This window comes from Podarcis muralis, chromosome 1, assembly GCF_964188315.1.
Source record: "Podarcis muralis chromosome 1, rPodMur119.hap1.1, whole genome shotgun sequence".
NCBI lineage: Eukaryota > Metazoa > Chordata > Lepidosauria > Squamata > Lacertidae > Podarcis > Podarcis muralis.
The window spans coordinates 27,748,280-27,764,248 of NC_135655.1; the positions used below are offsets into that span (position 1 = coordinate 27,748,280).

The 15,969-nt window shown below is 44.7% G+C and overlaps 1 protein-coding gene across 6 annotated transcripts in view; it reads left to right on the forward strand.

Moving 5' to 3' along the window:
* The window catches only part of CEP128 (centrosomal protein 128), a 190,556-nt gene that overhangs the window by 156,246 nt on the left and 18,341 nt on the right, over positions 1-15,969 (forward strand). For 4 of the 6 annotated variants that reach the window (XM_028718307.2, XM_028718315.2, XM_028718281.2 and 1 more), the window contains one exon: positions 15,889-15,966. The exons of the other annotated variants lie outside the window; for them this stretch is intronic. In XM_028718307.2, the coding sequence (XP_028574140.2) occupies positions 15,889-15,966 (78 nt within the window). The remainder of the gene's footprint in view (positions 1-15,888; positions 15,967-15,969) is intronic. 6 annotated transcript variants of the gene reach the window in all.

The following is a 15,969-nucleotide window of genomic DNA, read 5'->3' on the forward strand; positions in this document are numbered from 1 at the left end:
TTTTTCTAAACTATAAATCAACTCCTTAGAGGTTCTTGTTTGCCAGTTGGCTGTGATAAGCCAAATAAAATGTAAAAAGGCACAGTACATCCACATGAGGTCACTTAATATGGAAATGTGTTGGTAAAGTCAACCATATTTTATAGGTCAACTGGAAGTAAAAATTAGACAACAATTCAAATTCGTTTTTACTCGAAAATGACAAGTGTGCCTGAGTTTTAGTTTTACCAGAAATTAAATAACATTGCCACAGGGAAGCTGAAGTCATCGAGTGAATTAAAATTTTAGAGCTTGAAGACACAACTTTGTCAACAAATGTGCTATTTACTTGTTTTGCAATTCCATCCAAGGGACAAATTATGGCATTGCTCCAGTAATCCTGCAGGGCCTTTCTGACTGCATGCGGAATGAAAAGGGACATGTATGTGTGTTTGTGTGTATTGGTCTGCGATTTTGCACTTAAGTTGGACGTAGTTATTTATTTCATTAGGGAACTTCATCAAAATAAGTCCCAGGGCGGTTTACAACATTAAGCAGACAGTACAAAAAAAATGTTAAAATAGAAAATCTACAAGTAAACAAACTAAATCAAAAAATCAAAAATCTGAAAGACCCTCACGACCAGTAAAACAGTAAAACGGCAGCAGTTCATAAAAATTAAATTACATTCCTCCAAACGCCTGGGTAAACAAATGTGTCTTGACACAGGAGTAGAAACGCAAATACTGGAGTGGCCTCTGGGGCAAAGAATCCCATGTTCGTCAAGGGAACATGACTGAGAAGGCCTCATCCCAGGTCAGCTGATATGGGGAGAGACACTCCATCAAGTACTTGGGTCCCGAAATATTTAGAGCTTTAAATGTCAACACTAGCTCCTTATATTGGGTCTGGTAAGATACAGGCAGCCAGTGCAGATCGGATTAGTGTTTTTGTTTATAGGTTTAGAACAGTTGGCAGGTTTGTCACTGGTATGCACAGCTGTGCTTCTACCACACCTCACAGCAGCCTTTGGGAATACTCTGTGAGTTTGATTGACATTTGGAAAGACTCTTGGATCCTGCAAGCATTACTTCTTTCTGCTTTTAACAAATTCCTCCCTCTAGAGAACTTGCCTTCTCTATGCAATCCAACTGCTAGGTGAAGGACCAGCTATTTTCCCAGCAAAATAAATTATTGAATAAAGGTCACCCTGAAGACGAGAATCACAAGTTATGGCAAGTAGTTATCCCACTTTCCTACTAAAAATATCTGGAGTAGTATACAAGAGAATAAAACCATATAACATAATAAATAAAAAGTGTAAATACAACTAAAAGCAAGAACTGGAAACATGATGCAACCAGCACTTAAAAATGAAACAAAGAAACTAACAGCAGCAAGGATAAAAAGATGTTGCACCTTGAAAACTAGTAACAATAAAACCAGCCGTTACATATTAAAAGTCTTTTAAAATGAACACGTCTTCAGTTTCTTGCAAAAGGAACAACATTCAAGAGTCCCAACACCATGACAGAAAAGACCCTGTCAAATATCCCAGGGTGGTATTGAGAGGCCTCTAACATTAATTTGGATTCCTAGGCAGGCCCTAAGCTGTTTAAAACTCTAAAGCCTAGAACCAGCTCTTTGAATTGAGCACAGTTACATATATTTTCCCCACACCGTTTGTGATTACCAAATAAAAATATTATTAGACCACAAAATGGCAATTCGACAGTGAAGGATTATGATGGGGGGGGAGAGGTTATGAATGGCAAGAAAATCCTTACCAGAGCTTATGCTTGCTACATGACTAATGATTCCATCTCCAGCATCCTGTGATACAGTGGCGTAGCGTGGGGGGGCAGGGGGGGCCAGCCGCACCGGGCGCAACATCTGGGGTTAGGGCAAATCCACAGGTTAGGGAGCGCAAATCCACAGGTTAGGGGGCGCAAATCCACGGGTTAGGGGGCGCAAATTACTTGCCTTGCCCCGGGTGCTGACAACCCACGCTACGCCGCTGCTGTGATACAATCACCTTCCTAAAGCCTTCCTTGACTGAGTTAAAGAATGGCCAGGTGAGCCACATCATATACAGTTATCCAGTCGTATTTTCTTGTAGCATCTTGGGTTAATGGTCTGTTTTGTTAAAACAGATGTTCCGCACTAATGGTCTAGTGGGCACCTTTTGATAATCTGTTGTGGGTGGACAGCTCAAACTAGCACTATTATTGCTTCCATCCCTTCAGATATTTCTATAGGACAAGACACTGCTCTACATAAGCATTTACTGAACTTAACCACAGGTGGAATGGGAATCTGAAGGGGGGGGGGCGTAAAGCATTCATTCACACAGGGAAAAGAAGGCATGCTTTTAATATTATTAAAATGTATTCTAAAGACATCTGGAGTCTAGACTGAAAAGTTCAGTTATTTTGGCATGCAGGTTTCTTCTTATATTTCAGTGCCAAAAAAATGCTTGTTTTAAAATTTATGGTGATTTACCCCCAACAAAAGGTACTGTTTGTTTTATTTTCTTGATGCCAGTTAATACTGATGCACACAACCTTCTAAACAATAGCATGAAAGTTACCCAATCTATGTACCCAGTTCTTCTGGCTGGGTTATTGGTTATGTTATTAGAACCTTAGCTCCTGGCTTCTACTCATTTTTTGAGTGTTAAGATTTCACTAGCCATCTGTTGGGAAAGGGGAGCAGGGGACTGGATCCAGCCACTCCTTGTCAGATTGGCAGAATCCAAGCTGTTTCGAGAGGACTTTAAAAGCCCAACGTGATCTGCACTCTTTATTGGAACCGAGGCTATTATTTCCTCCCCTCCATTCCATCTTCTTTTCACCTCTTTCTCTCCCACCTTTGGAAGAGGGATTTCCTGTTAGCTTACATGTTATGAATGATAAAGATAATATTAGTTAATTGATCACTATCACTAAAATTTGTGAGTCCCTTTGGCCAAACGAGTAAGTTGCCCAAGTTGATGTTGGTAAAGCCAGTGCTTTTTTTCTGGGGGGATGCAGTGGTATGCATACCCCTAAACATTTTGTGAATCTAAGTTTGGCCTCATTGAGGGGCAGTATTTAAATATGAGTAGGAAAATGAGAGTACCCCTAAACATATTTTTTTTAGAAAAAAAGCACTGGGTAAAGGTAATGGCCATTTAAGTTTTATCTGGAAGCTGACCTGAGCAAATTTAATAAGTGAAGCGCTTGTTTTTCTCTTTGTTGCAATAATTTTCATTTTCCAGAAAAGAAGAAAAATGCATGCATATATATTGTATCTGACAGATAGGAAGTTAAAAATGTATATGTTTGTAATATATTCCAATAGTTAATAAAAATATGCATAACGGATATTAAATCACAAAACATGTCTTTCTAGCAACAACTATTTACAATATATGTTCCAGTAACTAATAAACATGTTCCATTTCCTTCCTAAGTCTTGTGCTGGATATTTTCTATTGCATCTGCATATTATTATCCAGTTTCTTCATTTCTACATGATCTGCATACATAATTAATTAGATGCAATGAAACCCAGCTTCAATTCCATCATTTTCTTTTTCATGTCTTGCTTCAAATTTTGCAACTTCCTTACAATTTCTGTGTATTCATTCCTAAATGTTCTTTTCTTTTAGATAACATTTTCAGGCATAGTTGCCCATTCTGATGGGATTAATTTTATAAGGATAGATGCAGTGGTTTTCACACAAGGCAGCCTTTATCAGTTGGGGGGGGGGGCAATTGGCGTGAACATCCCAGTCACCAGAGAGAGGTGCTCCTGGGCAGGAAATATGCCAAATATTTGGGGAGGGGGGTGTTGTACTAGGTACCTTTAAAGTTGATTGAGGGGAGAGATAAAAGGGACTCACTTTCCTCCCAGTGGTTTTGTTTGTGACCACTGAGTTGATGGCATACTGTAGGTGCTGCAAGAAAAGTGTTTTGATTTGAGGAGTAGGCTGTTATCTGCACTTAAAACCTCTGTCTCATGACAGTGGTACCTTGGTTCTCAAACGCCTTGGTACTCAAACAACTTGGAACCCAAACACTGCAAACCCAGAAGTAAGTATTCTGGTTTGGGAACTGCTTTCAGAAGCCGAACGTGCTCCATTTTGAGTGTTACGCTTCTGATTTGAGTGTCACACTTCCGTCTGTTTTTGCTATTTATTTTGCATTTTTGTTTTTGTGGCTCTTTCTTGTTGTTTTTGTGACTGTGTGGAACCCAGTTCAACTACTGATTAATTGACTGATTGATTGTGTGACCGCAGTACATTGTCTATTGCTTTCATTTTATGGATCAATGGTCTTGTTAGATAGTACAGTTCATGTTGAATTGCTGTTTTAGGGGTTTTTTTAAAAGTCTGGAACAGATTAATCTGTTTTGTATTACTTTCTATGGGAAAGCGTGCCTTGGTTTTGGAATGCTTTGGTTTTGGAATGAACTTCTGAAACAGATTAAGTTTGGGAACCAAGGTACCACTGTACTTTGCCCATCCAAACCTTCCACAGCCTAAGCTGCTTCTGGGGGTTGATGGGTAGCTTGAGAGAGAGGGATCCTTCATTCTGTCTGCCCTGCATGTCCCTTGGCCCTCCTCCCTTACTTCTCTGACACTTCCCTGAACAAGAGGTACTAGTACTGACTGTGGAGATATATATCCTGAGGCTGGTGGAGGTGTGGTGCCCTGAAAACTTTCCCCTGCCCAGCCCAACTTGCACATTTCCCAGGGGTGTCTGTTTGGCAACTCTTGGAATACTGATTAGATGGCTCTTCTGCATCTAACAAGGACTGGGTCCCAGTCTGTACTTGGATGGAAGAATCCAGGGGAACCCTGTGTATGACACCTTGAATTCCATCATGGGGGACAGGTGGGGTAGAAATGTAATTTATATAATTAGACTACTCTTCCATCTCTAGCATTTGGGTATGAAAAAAACTTTGTGAAGAAGGCTACTTTCTCTCCCTGAGGCCCAGTATATTTAGTAGATTCTGGCAGGAACTTTTAATGAATTCATTTGGGCCTGAGTGTAGACGTTTTACATATATCACACAGTTCTTGATGTATAATCTAGCAGTTGCTTCAAAAAAAGCACAAAACCTTTTTTGGGTCACCTTTAACATTACATCTTATTCAAGCTGTAAGTAACTGCCTGTTCCAGTGCATTACTGTTGCTTTAAATTATGGGCACACTTCTTATGGATTGTACCCTGGGGATTTCTTAGTTGGCTTCCAAACCTTCTCTACTTTTTAAAAATACCCACAGCCTACAGATGATCACTTGTATTTAACCAGCTCAGGAGATTGGAGGCTCTTGTTTGTTGTCTGCACACTTACTATGCATTAAATATAAAACCGAGCCTTATGAACAACATAGACAAAGCCCAGCTTGTTTTATATTTGTGTTTATCAAATATCAAATATCACTGTGGTTTCAAGACTAAAAATAAAATGCAGCTTCTGACTTTGATTTAGACCTGTCCCTGGGGGACAACAGCCCAGAGCTGCCTATCACTGCAAATGCATCAATATAAGGAGGATTAACTGTTCACATGCTCTTGAAACATCAAAGTGTTTATATGAAGTCATGGAAAATGAGTAATTTGTTTTATCATTCTCTCCGAGAACATCGAACACCTCTTAGAAAGTAAATAATCTTTTATGTTAAGAAAACAAGGGAAGATTAATAGCATTCACTGCCATGATGGAGCAGGGTGCTTTTAACTAAATTACCACCAATGCTGCTTCTATTGGTACAACTGGAACCCTTGCCACTTATCAGCTTCATCAGTGTGCTGTATCAGTGCCCTTTGTTCCCTGTTAAATAATGAGCAGACAGACATGATTGCTCTCTTCAGGATTAGTTGTATGCATTATGGCACATCCTTTGCAGTTTCTGGGAAATAATTAGCAGTACTTAATTGCCCTCTGTGTCAGGTGTTCCCCCCATCCTTTTTAGCACTTTGTTCTGCATGGCTAAACCTATCTCTTTTAATAGAGAAGAGTGCTGTCATTAATGATACAAATATGGCACTTAATCCATATTAAGGAGGTTGCTGTGTGTGCCACTAAATTATTGTTGCACCACTTCCACGGGTCAGCTAAAAACATGACTTTTTCCTTCTTTTAACGTGCGCTTTTGCCCTTCGGTCCTTCTTTTCTTCTTCACGGCAAGGAAAACTTACCTTTTTGCAGATTTGTTTCCGGACACGGTTGTATTTGTGTCCTTCATAATGAGACTGGAATTCTACTCCTGCAGCCTCCTTCAGAAATTACCCTGCTGTCTTCCAGCTACCTGCTAAGCTGAAGTTCGGACTCACATGCATGCTTTTGTCTGTAGAGAAAGACATGCCAGTGTTGTGGCTGGCGCTGTCATAGTTAATGCGAGGCTGCGCACTACATTTCAGCTGCTGGGATCGCATAGCAAAGATCACTGTTCTCGCTTTTCAGCCGGCTTAAATCCTCCTGCCACGAAAGTTCCCAATTGTATATATAATACTTTTAAAAGTTTGGAAAACCCAGGAATTGTGGACTGTGTAGGGCAGTTCAAGTGTCAGGTCTGAATTTCACCATTGGCTGCAACACAAACACAGGTTCCCAACTCAGTTGCTAAGTTTGCTTAAGTAGCCTCTTTGGGAACAGAAAATCCTAACCATAACCTGGCGTTTCGATGGATTCGGTTACTTGCCAACTTTCATAATGTAAACCCTTAATGTGTCTCTGACTATGGGGAAAAGGAACAACATTTAAGGGGGAGTGATTCTGTTCAAAGTTGGTAGCTCCTGAATTTCTTTCATGTGGCAGAATGTCCCTGAAGCATATTGTCCCCTCCAAGATGACTGCTGAGCATTTGGGTTGGTTGTTCTGTTTCACACAGTTAACTTTCCCATCACTTAAAGCTGCAGTGAGAAGCTTGCTGAGAATCTGCTGTCTCTTTTCAGATACCCCTCAACCTTTTCGAGCCCTTACGAAGACCAGGGCTACAAATGGCTCTGGGAAGAAGTAGCAAACCATGCAACTCATCATAAATTAATGGAGTGGAAAATCAAGGCTTTGATGAACATAAGGCCACTATAAATGAAGCATGCAATATGAATGAGTGCAGTTTCTTTGTGGGAGAGGCACAGTGGTGGGCAATTTAATGAGGGAGAGACATGGACAGACACCTCCGAGCAGTTTTTTTTAGCTTCGGAAAGAAAAGTTAAGGAAGGGCTTTAGGAGAGAGCTCTTAGTTGATCATTGCAAGATATTCAACTAGTATATTACAAGTTGTGGCCATATTTTTTTAAAATTTGAATATGCTTTTGATAGACCTAGAGATTTATAGTAGAACTGTAAATCTCTAAGGATGTATATTGATCAGATCAAAGTGTGATACTTCAGTCTTTTTATGTAGTCAACAACTACTTATTACCGCTGCTTCATTTTTGCTTGAAAAGATTGGGTGGTATTTAAACAGGTTTTGCACAGAGTAGACCTATTGCAATTAATGGACCTAACATAGTTGTCAGGGAACTGCCATCGGAAGGACAGGAGGTGCAAAGGCTCCCTCAGGTTGAAAGAGACGGAGCAGCTGAAGAGGGAACCAGTAGGGGGCGAGCAGGAACTTCCAGGGAAAGTGAGTCGGAGGGGTGGCTCAGAGACGTTTCCAGCGAAAACAGTGGAGAGGTCTCAGGACCTCCTATAGGGACACCCACGCCTCGCCGGAAACTGTCACGCAGAGAGTCCAGAAGACGTGTTTCCGTGAAAGAGCTTTTATGTTGGAAACGTTTCCGAAAGCAGCCACTTTCGGATTCTACTAGCGATTGACGCAGCCATGCCGGAGGGGCTCCGTCATAGGCAGAGGTTTGAAAACCTGATCAAACTCTGAGGGACTTGCATTTTACGCACAAGCAGCTCATCATCCCACCACAGCAATCCGAAAGTCCCTGAAAGCCAGCTTGTGCAAGCAGCGGCATCATGAGCGACCCAGCCGGAACCGGAGGAGCAGGAGCAGCTGGAGGAGGTCCAAGCCTGGAAGAAAGGTACAGGGCGTTGGAGATCCAGCTGGCCATGCAAACGGCGAGGCTTGAGGAGAGGAGGGCTCAGGATGCAGAAAAGGGAAAGGAGAAAACCACCTCGATAGCCAGAAAGGTGCCAGGATTGGTGCAGAAATTCGGGGGAGATCCCAGAAACTATCATGCCTTTAGAACTGAGATGCAATACGCTCTCAACCTGCAGTATGATGACTTCCCCGACGAGGAATCGCGAGTGGCTTTTGTAATTGGCCATCTCGAGGGGGGGGCGAAGGATTGGGTTCGACCCCTGATGGCAGTGAATAATGAGATACTAAAGGACACGAGGAAGTTTTTTCGTGCCATGGACCTGATGTTTTCCAGTGACATTGAGCAGGGGGTGGTACGAAGGCAGTTAATGGCTTGCAAACAGGGGAGCCGATCTGTCCGTGAGTACTGGACTGAGTTCACTATGCTGATTCATAAATTGGGGTGGGATCTATCGGCGGAACCCATCCAAATGCTTTTTGAAGAGGGGCTTTCTTCGGCCGTTAAAGATGAACTTTCCCGGGGGCCAAGGGCGGAGTCTATGGATCAGATGACCAAATCCGCGCTGGCCATAGGAGCGCGCCAGGAAGCGAGAGCTTTGGAAAGGCGGGAAGGGAAAGGAGAACGTTGGAGGGAACTGCGCATTCCGGACATTCCAGAGCCACCTTTCCCGCCGGCAGAGCCGATGGAAGTTGGAACAGCGCGGGCGCGCGCAGTTTCAAATCCCAGTGAAGGGCGGAAGAAGGAGGGAAAGAGCGCCAAGAAATGTTATCTCTGCCAACAGCCAGGGCACTTTGCCAGAGTCTGCCCACAAAGAAAGGAATGGCAAGGGATGGCAGGAGCTGTGGGGGAAAGGGAGGAGGAAAACAAGGAGCAAGTAAAAGCCAACGCCTGGCTGCCACCGTCGGGGCACAGCAGCCAGGCCAAAGAGCAGTGAAAGTGCCCACGCCAGAACCACCCAGACCTGCTTTAGTGATAGAAGTGTCACTAGAGCTGCCAAATGGACACCCCCTACAGGTCAAGGCGCTTTTGGATTCAGGCAGCTCCTGTAATTTTATGAGTAAGGAGTTTGCAGCTGAGCACCAGATACAGACCATCCCTTTAAGTAATCCCTTGCAGGTGACCACGATTGATGGCAGAGAGCTGTTGGGAGGAGAAGTTAGCCAACAGACTGTCCCGATGATAATGAGGGTGGCAAGGCACACCGAACGGATAGCGTTTAATGTGGCCACCTTGGGAGGAGCTCCCATCATTTTGGGGATGAGCTGGCTGGCGCTACACGATCCGCTAGTGGGCTGGCATCAGAGGGTGGTCTCCTTTGGGTCAGCGCATTGCCTAGAACACTGCAAGCAGGGGAAGGTTCAGGGCGGAGACAGAGTCACCCTAGCCGGGATGGAAGTAATGGGCAGAGGGAAGGTGCCCCCGCAATATGCAGATCTGAGCAACGTATTCAGCGAAAGGGAAGCAGACAAACTGCCGCCGCATAGACCCTTTGACTGTCAAATCAACCTACTCCCTGGGGCCCAACTCCCAGTGGGCAAGCTGTACGCCATGTCCGACAGGGAGATGCAGGAGCTGAGGGAGTTCATTGACAAAAACCTGAAGCGAGGTTTCATCAGAGAGTCCCGAGCGGTGGGGGGCAGCCCAGTGTTTTTTGTGGACAAAAAAAACACAGATAAGCCGAGACTTGTGTGTGACTTCAGGGCCTTGAATGCAGTGTCGGAACCCCTGGCTTTCCCTATGCCCCGAATTGATGACATTTTGACCAGGGTAAGGAAGGGAAAGATTTTTACAAAGCTGGACCTGCGGGGGGCGTACAATCTGATACGCATAAGGAAGGGAGATGAATGGAAGACCACCATGTTCACCCCTTTGGGAGCCTTTGAATACCTCGTTATGCCCTTCGGTCTACAAGGAGGCTCCGCGTGCTTTCAAGCGTTTATTAACCACGTTCTGGGGCCTTTGCTCTACAAGAACTGTGTGGCCTTTTTAGACGACGTGTTGGTGTATTCGGAGGATGAGGAGCAGCATGTGAGGGACGTTCGAGAAGTGTTGGGCAGGCTGCAAGCCAACCAGCTGTGGGTGAAACTGGAGAAGTGCCAGTTTCATACCAAGGAGGTGGAATTCCTGGGGTACCGCTTGTCAGACAAGGGATTGGCCATGGATCCAGGCAAGGTCCAAGCGGTACTGGAATGGAAGACACCGAAGACCAAGAAGGATGTGCAAAGATTCTTGGGGTTTGGGAACTTTTATCGGAAGTTCATCAAGAACTTTGCCCACTTGACGGCGCCCATCACCGACTGCCTCAGCAGCAAGAAGAAATTTGTTTGGACGGCGGAGGCGGAGCGAGCATTTGAAGAACTGAAAAGGGCTTTCGCCTCGGAAGAACAACTTCTGCATGTGGATTTACGAAAACCCATGAGAGTGGAAACCGATGCGTCCGACCGGGCGGTAGGGGCGGTACTTCTTCAACCGGGGAGGAGTATGTCAGAGTGGAGACCGTGTGCCTTCTTCTCGCGGAAGCTGAATAAATCCGAGAGGAACTACACGGTGTATGACAGGGAACTACTTGCCATTCACGAAGCGTTCCGGAGGTGGAGACATTTATTAATTGGGGCACAACACAAGGTGCAAGTGTGCACCGACCACAAGAATTTAGAGTATTGGAGAACAGCTCGAGTGCTCAACCAACGACAAGTGAGATGGGCACAGGAATTCTCTAAATTCAACTTTGAAATTTGTTATGTGCCAGGTCCAGAAAACGTCAGGGCGGACGCTCTCTCACGCAAACCAGAGTATTGGGAGGGGGAGGGGGCGATTGAAGAGAGACATGTCATCCCTGAGGACCGCTGGGTGTGTGGGGCGGCGCTGGTGGGGCAACGAGAACTGGTAGAGGAAACGGAAAATGATGAATATGCCCAGGATAAGCTCAGAGGACTCAGGGGGGAGGGCGAGAGCCCCGAAGGTTTTGAGGAAAGAAATGGGGCATTGTATTACAAAGGGGCACTGTATATACCCGAAGGGGAATTGAGGGGGAGAGTACTCAAGCAGTTGCACGATAGCCCCACGGCGGGACATTTTGGGCAACACAAGACCATGTGGTTGGTTACCAGGGAATTCTGGTGGCCCAAGGTGAGGGAAGATGTAAGGGAGTATGTAAGAGGGTGTGACCAATGTCAGCGAGCCAAAGGGGAAAGACGGGCGCCGGCAGGGTTATTAGAACCATTACCCACACCAGAACGGCCTTGGGAAGCGGTATCAATAGATTTTATGACGGATCTGCCGAAGTCCAAGGGGAAAACAGCCATCATGGTAGTAGTAGACCTGTTAACAAAGATGTGCCACTTTGTAGCATGCTCACATGCAGTCACAGCGGAAGAAACAGCGAAGTTGTTTGTAGAACACATCTTTAGGTTGCACGGGGCTCCCTTGAGGGTGATCTCAGACCGCGGCAAACAATTTACTTCCAGGTTCTGGAGGAAGCTCATGAGCTTGCTGCACGTGGAAGTCAATTTTTCAACGGCCCGGCACCCTGAAACCAACGGGCAGGCGGAAAGAGCAAATGGCATTCTTCAACAATATCTGAGGTGTTATGTCAATGACAGAGAGAACGATTGGGTCGAAAAGTTGGCGCTGGCAGAATTTGCCTACAATAATGCGGAGAATGTGTCCACAGGGATGAGCCCCTTTTTGGCTAATTACGGGTGTCACCCCAGGGCATTTCCAGGGGAGGGAGGGGAGAGATGGAGCGTTCCAGCGGCTGAACATTTTGTAGAAGAGATGGAAGCGATCCATCATCAGCTCCAGCTCAACTTAGAAAGGGCCAAGGAACAATATAAGAAGCAGGCAGACAAGAACAGAAGGGAAGGTGAAACCATAAGGGTGGGGGATCAAGTGTGGCTGTCAACCCAAGGGTTGCCGTTCAAAGGGGGTTGTAAGAAATTGAGGCCCAGAAGATTGGGACCCTTTGAGGTCATTCAGCAGGTCAACCCGGTGGCTTTCAAACTCCGGTTACCCAACCACATGAAATTGCACCCAGTGTTCCACAGGTCGTTACTGTCACCATACAGGGGGGGACGTGAAGGGGAGCACGTCAGGGGACCAGCCTTGGAAGAGAGGGAACGCAGCAACCATGTAGCGGAAATCCTCGATTCCAGGTGGAAGGGAAATCAGGTAGAGTATTTGGTGGCGTGGGAAGGGGAACCGGAGTCAGAAAACACCTGGGTGACTGCAGGGGAGGTCAATGACGAGGTTTTAACAGAAACGTTCCACCAAAGATTCCCTAGGAAACCACAGCCGGTAGAAAGGTTTAGGAGGGAGTACTTCGGCACCACCGACGAGGAACAGGAAATGGAAGGATTCACGGAGTCGGAGTTGGAAGAGGGAATAGACTCCGAAGACGAGGAGTATCGAGAGACGAGGGACAGTAGCAGGTGGAGGGAAGTGTTCGAAACTTCGGACGATGAGGAAGGTTCTTTCAGGGGTTTTACTTCCTCCCAGCCCGGAGGGGAGGAGACGGGAGGGGGTGAAGGGGGCCCTGGAGGGGAGGTGGATGTCAGGGAACTGCCATCGGAAGGACAGGAGGTGCAAAGGCTCCCTCAGGTTGAAAGAGACGGAGCAGCTGAAGAGGGAACCAGTAGGGGGCGAGCAGGAACTTCCAGGGAAAGTGAGTCGGAGGGGTGGCTCAGAGACGTTTCCAGCGAAAACAGTGGAGAGGTCTCAGGACCTCCTATAGGGACACCCACGCCTCGCCGGAAACTGTCACGCAGAGAGTCCAGAAGACGTGTTTCCGTGAAAGAGCTTTTATGTTGGAAACGTTTCCGAAAGCAGCCACTTTCGGATTCTACTAGCGATTGACGCAGCCATGCCGGAGGGGCTCCGTCATAGGCAGAGGTTTGAAAACCTGATCAAACTCTGAGGGACTTGCATTTTACGCACAAGCAGCTCATCATCCCACCACAATAGTCTAATAACAATAACAACAACAACAACAACAACAACAACAATAATAATATATTTATAAGTAAATTAAAAAATATAAAATGTAATTGAATGCCACTCATTATTCTTGTCAACAACGATTTCTGTGCTTGCCCTTTTCATAGTTATGTTTTACTTGGTTTGGTGGTAGGCTACACTGATAACAGTAAAGCCAGGCTTCCTCAACCTCAGCCCTCCGGATGTTTTTGGCCTACAACTCCCATGATCCCTAGCTAGCAGGACCAGTGGTCAGGGATGATGGGAATTGTAGTCTCAAAAGACCTGGAGTTGAGGTTGAGGAAGCCTGGGTAAAGCTGTTTTGAAAGTGATAGGGTGCATGTCAGAGCCGTAGCTCTGTGACAGAGCATCTCTGCCTTGTATGCAGAAGGTCTGCAGCATCCCCGGGTTGGGCTGGGAGAGACTCCTGCCTGAAACCCTGGAGAGCCACTGCCAGCCAGTATAGACCGTAGTGAGCTAGATGGATCAATGGTCTGACTCTGTACAAGGCAGCTTCCTATGTTCCCGGGTCCTACCTGGAAGAACTTATCAGCTGTTTACACTGATTTTATTTTGGATTATCTGATTTGTTTTTTAGGTCATTGCTTTTGCACCCCTCTTCTTGTTGGAACTTGTTTCTATGCATCATGTTCTGCGCGTGTTCCGTCCTGTGACTTAATTTGTTAATGTGGCTTCGGAAGTGGCAAGGAGCAGGCATTTCTTTTTCATAGAGCTTTTTTGGGGTGGGGAGTGGGCTGCAAGTGTTCAGATCCATCTCAGCAAACCAGATGTATAATGCCACATCCCTGCATCCAAGTCCCAGTGTTGCCCCAAGGATGACTTAGATTCAAAGGATTAACAAGTTACCCTACATGGTGGAGGGCTGGGGGTTTATGAGAAAAGCCAAAGCAAACTCTAGTCGGCTAGAGAAGAGCACGAACTGATATCCCAGCTGAGAAATGGAGGGAGTCAGAGAAAAGCAAACTGAAAAACTTTGTTTTCGGCAGCTGCACAGATCAGAAGGCTTTTGCTTCCACGCACTTGCAGCAAGGGAAATTTGATGGGGTAGTAAAGGAGAAGAAAGGAAAAAACAAAGAGGCCGAGGTGTCATACAACAGAATCTGCCCCACAGCAGAAATGAGGAAAAGCACTCAAAGCAAAGGCAATGTCTTTGGGTTTTGAAAGGAAAGGTGTGTGTGTGTGTGTGTGTGTGTGTGTGTGTGTGTGTGTTGGTGAATGTGGAAAAAGCTTTGCAACAGAACTGATACCCACTGACATCAATATACAGGAAGGAAATCAACAAATTGAAAGTTAAATGCAAAAATTACTGATTGAGAAACAAAACTTTCCAGCATGGTGACTTCATAGATACTATGGAAATGTCAACATTTCAAAAGATGCAATGAGCCTCCAGAGCCAAAAACATGTAAAGACATAACCCAATATTTAAGTATGTTCCAGATTTAAACATATATATCATACTGTTCTGAATAGCTCACTGTGTTTAGGAATGGTTGTAAATATTTCCACAAAAAAAGGCTGCCATTAATGAGAAATAAATATCAAATATTGGTTTGCTGGTGATATATGCATTTCTGTTTCTTAGGTTGGGGGTTTTAAATACTATAAAATTGATGCACATTTGTTAGGTAATGTTAGTTATGTGGATTTGCCTTTCACAGCATACTCACTGCAACATTTTGTTTTAATTATTATGAACAAAAAACTATTTAAGTCACAACTATCTTAGCTTGAGCAATTTGGAGTGTTACAGCACCTTGGTTTGAAGTCACAAGGGCCTGAGCTTTTAATAAGGTGTTTTTGTATGGCAGGTAGAGAACTATGCTGCAGTACTTGATGCATACTGCTGAGACAGAACAATATTTTACCTGAACTGCAAACCCATCGTTCCACAACCTAACCACTAGAATTAGTGTATCTATCAGTATTTTTAAAATTGTATTGTGCTATTTTGATTTTGTGTCTGCCACCTTGTATATGCTGAAAAAGGGTGATGATGATAGATAATCGTTTAAAACGTGCACGGGATCTCAAATTCCTGCATCTTTTCATGAGTATCCGACGGCAGTCCCTCCATCTATTTTTGACACTGGCTGCTAACATGTTCACATTGTTTTGATGCCATTTCCCTTGCTGTCCTCCTTGTCCCCACTGCCATTTATTTATTTATTTTTATTTATTTAAAATGATTTATAAACCAATTAATTTTTTTCTTAAAGAATCTCTTAAGCGCTGCACAGTATATAATCCTATGGCTGTTGCGACCCATGTCGATGATCATTCTCTCTGCATTTGATCTGTCTGGTATCAAAGACATTCACAGACAAAATCCTGAGGGTGGCCACAGCCAATTGTAGATCAAAGAGGGGAAAGACTGTGTGGGCAAAGGAGGAGGAGCAGGAAAACAGGGCTAAAAAGCAGCAGCAGCCTAGGGAGCAAAAGAGTTGCTTGGGGAACCACAAGATGAGCAGTCTGATTTGGCTGTGTGCTGGTGGTACTTGGGGTAAGTGATTCACAGTTACTGTAAGAACAATATTTCCACGAGTGGAATAGCTAACAATTAAGCACATCCATAGTGACTACCCAAAAATTTCCAAAGCAAGGGGCCCTTCAGCGCTAAGGATCCGCTTCCAATAGTTCCTCCTTCTTCCAGCTCTCTCCTACCTTATTTACATGCATACTTCGTGTGATCGCTCCCCATCTGCTTCCTGGACTGTTGACAACATCCAGCGTCCTATGAATTTCAATGCTGGTTTATTCATATAGGTACTTCCTGGATACGGTGCTTTTGAATAATTATAAGTGTAGAAAATAAATAAGTCCAAGTTATATAGATATATCTTTTCTTCTGTTCTTCAGAGTACTCGAGTGGCTTTGGATCATCTGGAGTCTGTTCCTGAGAAACTGAATCTTTTAGAAGATTTCAGAGATTTTGGAGTG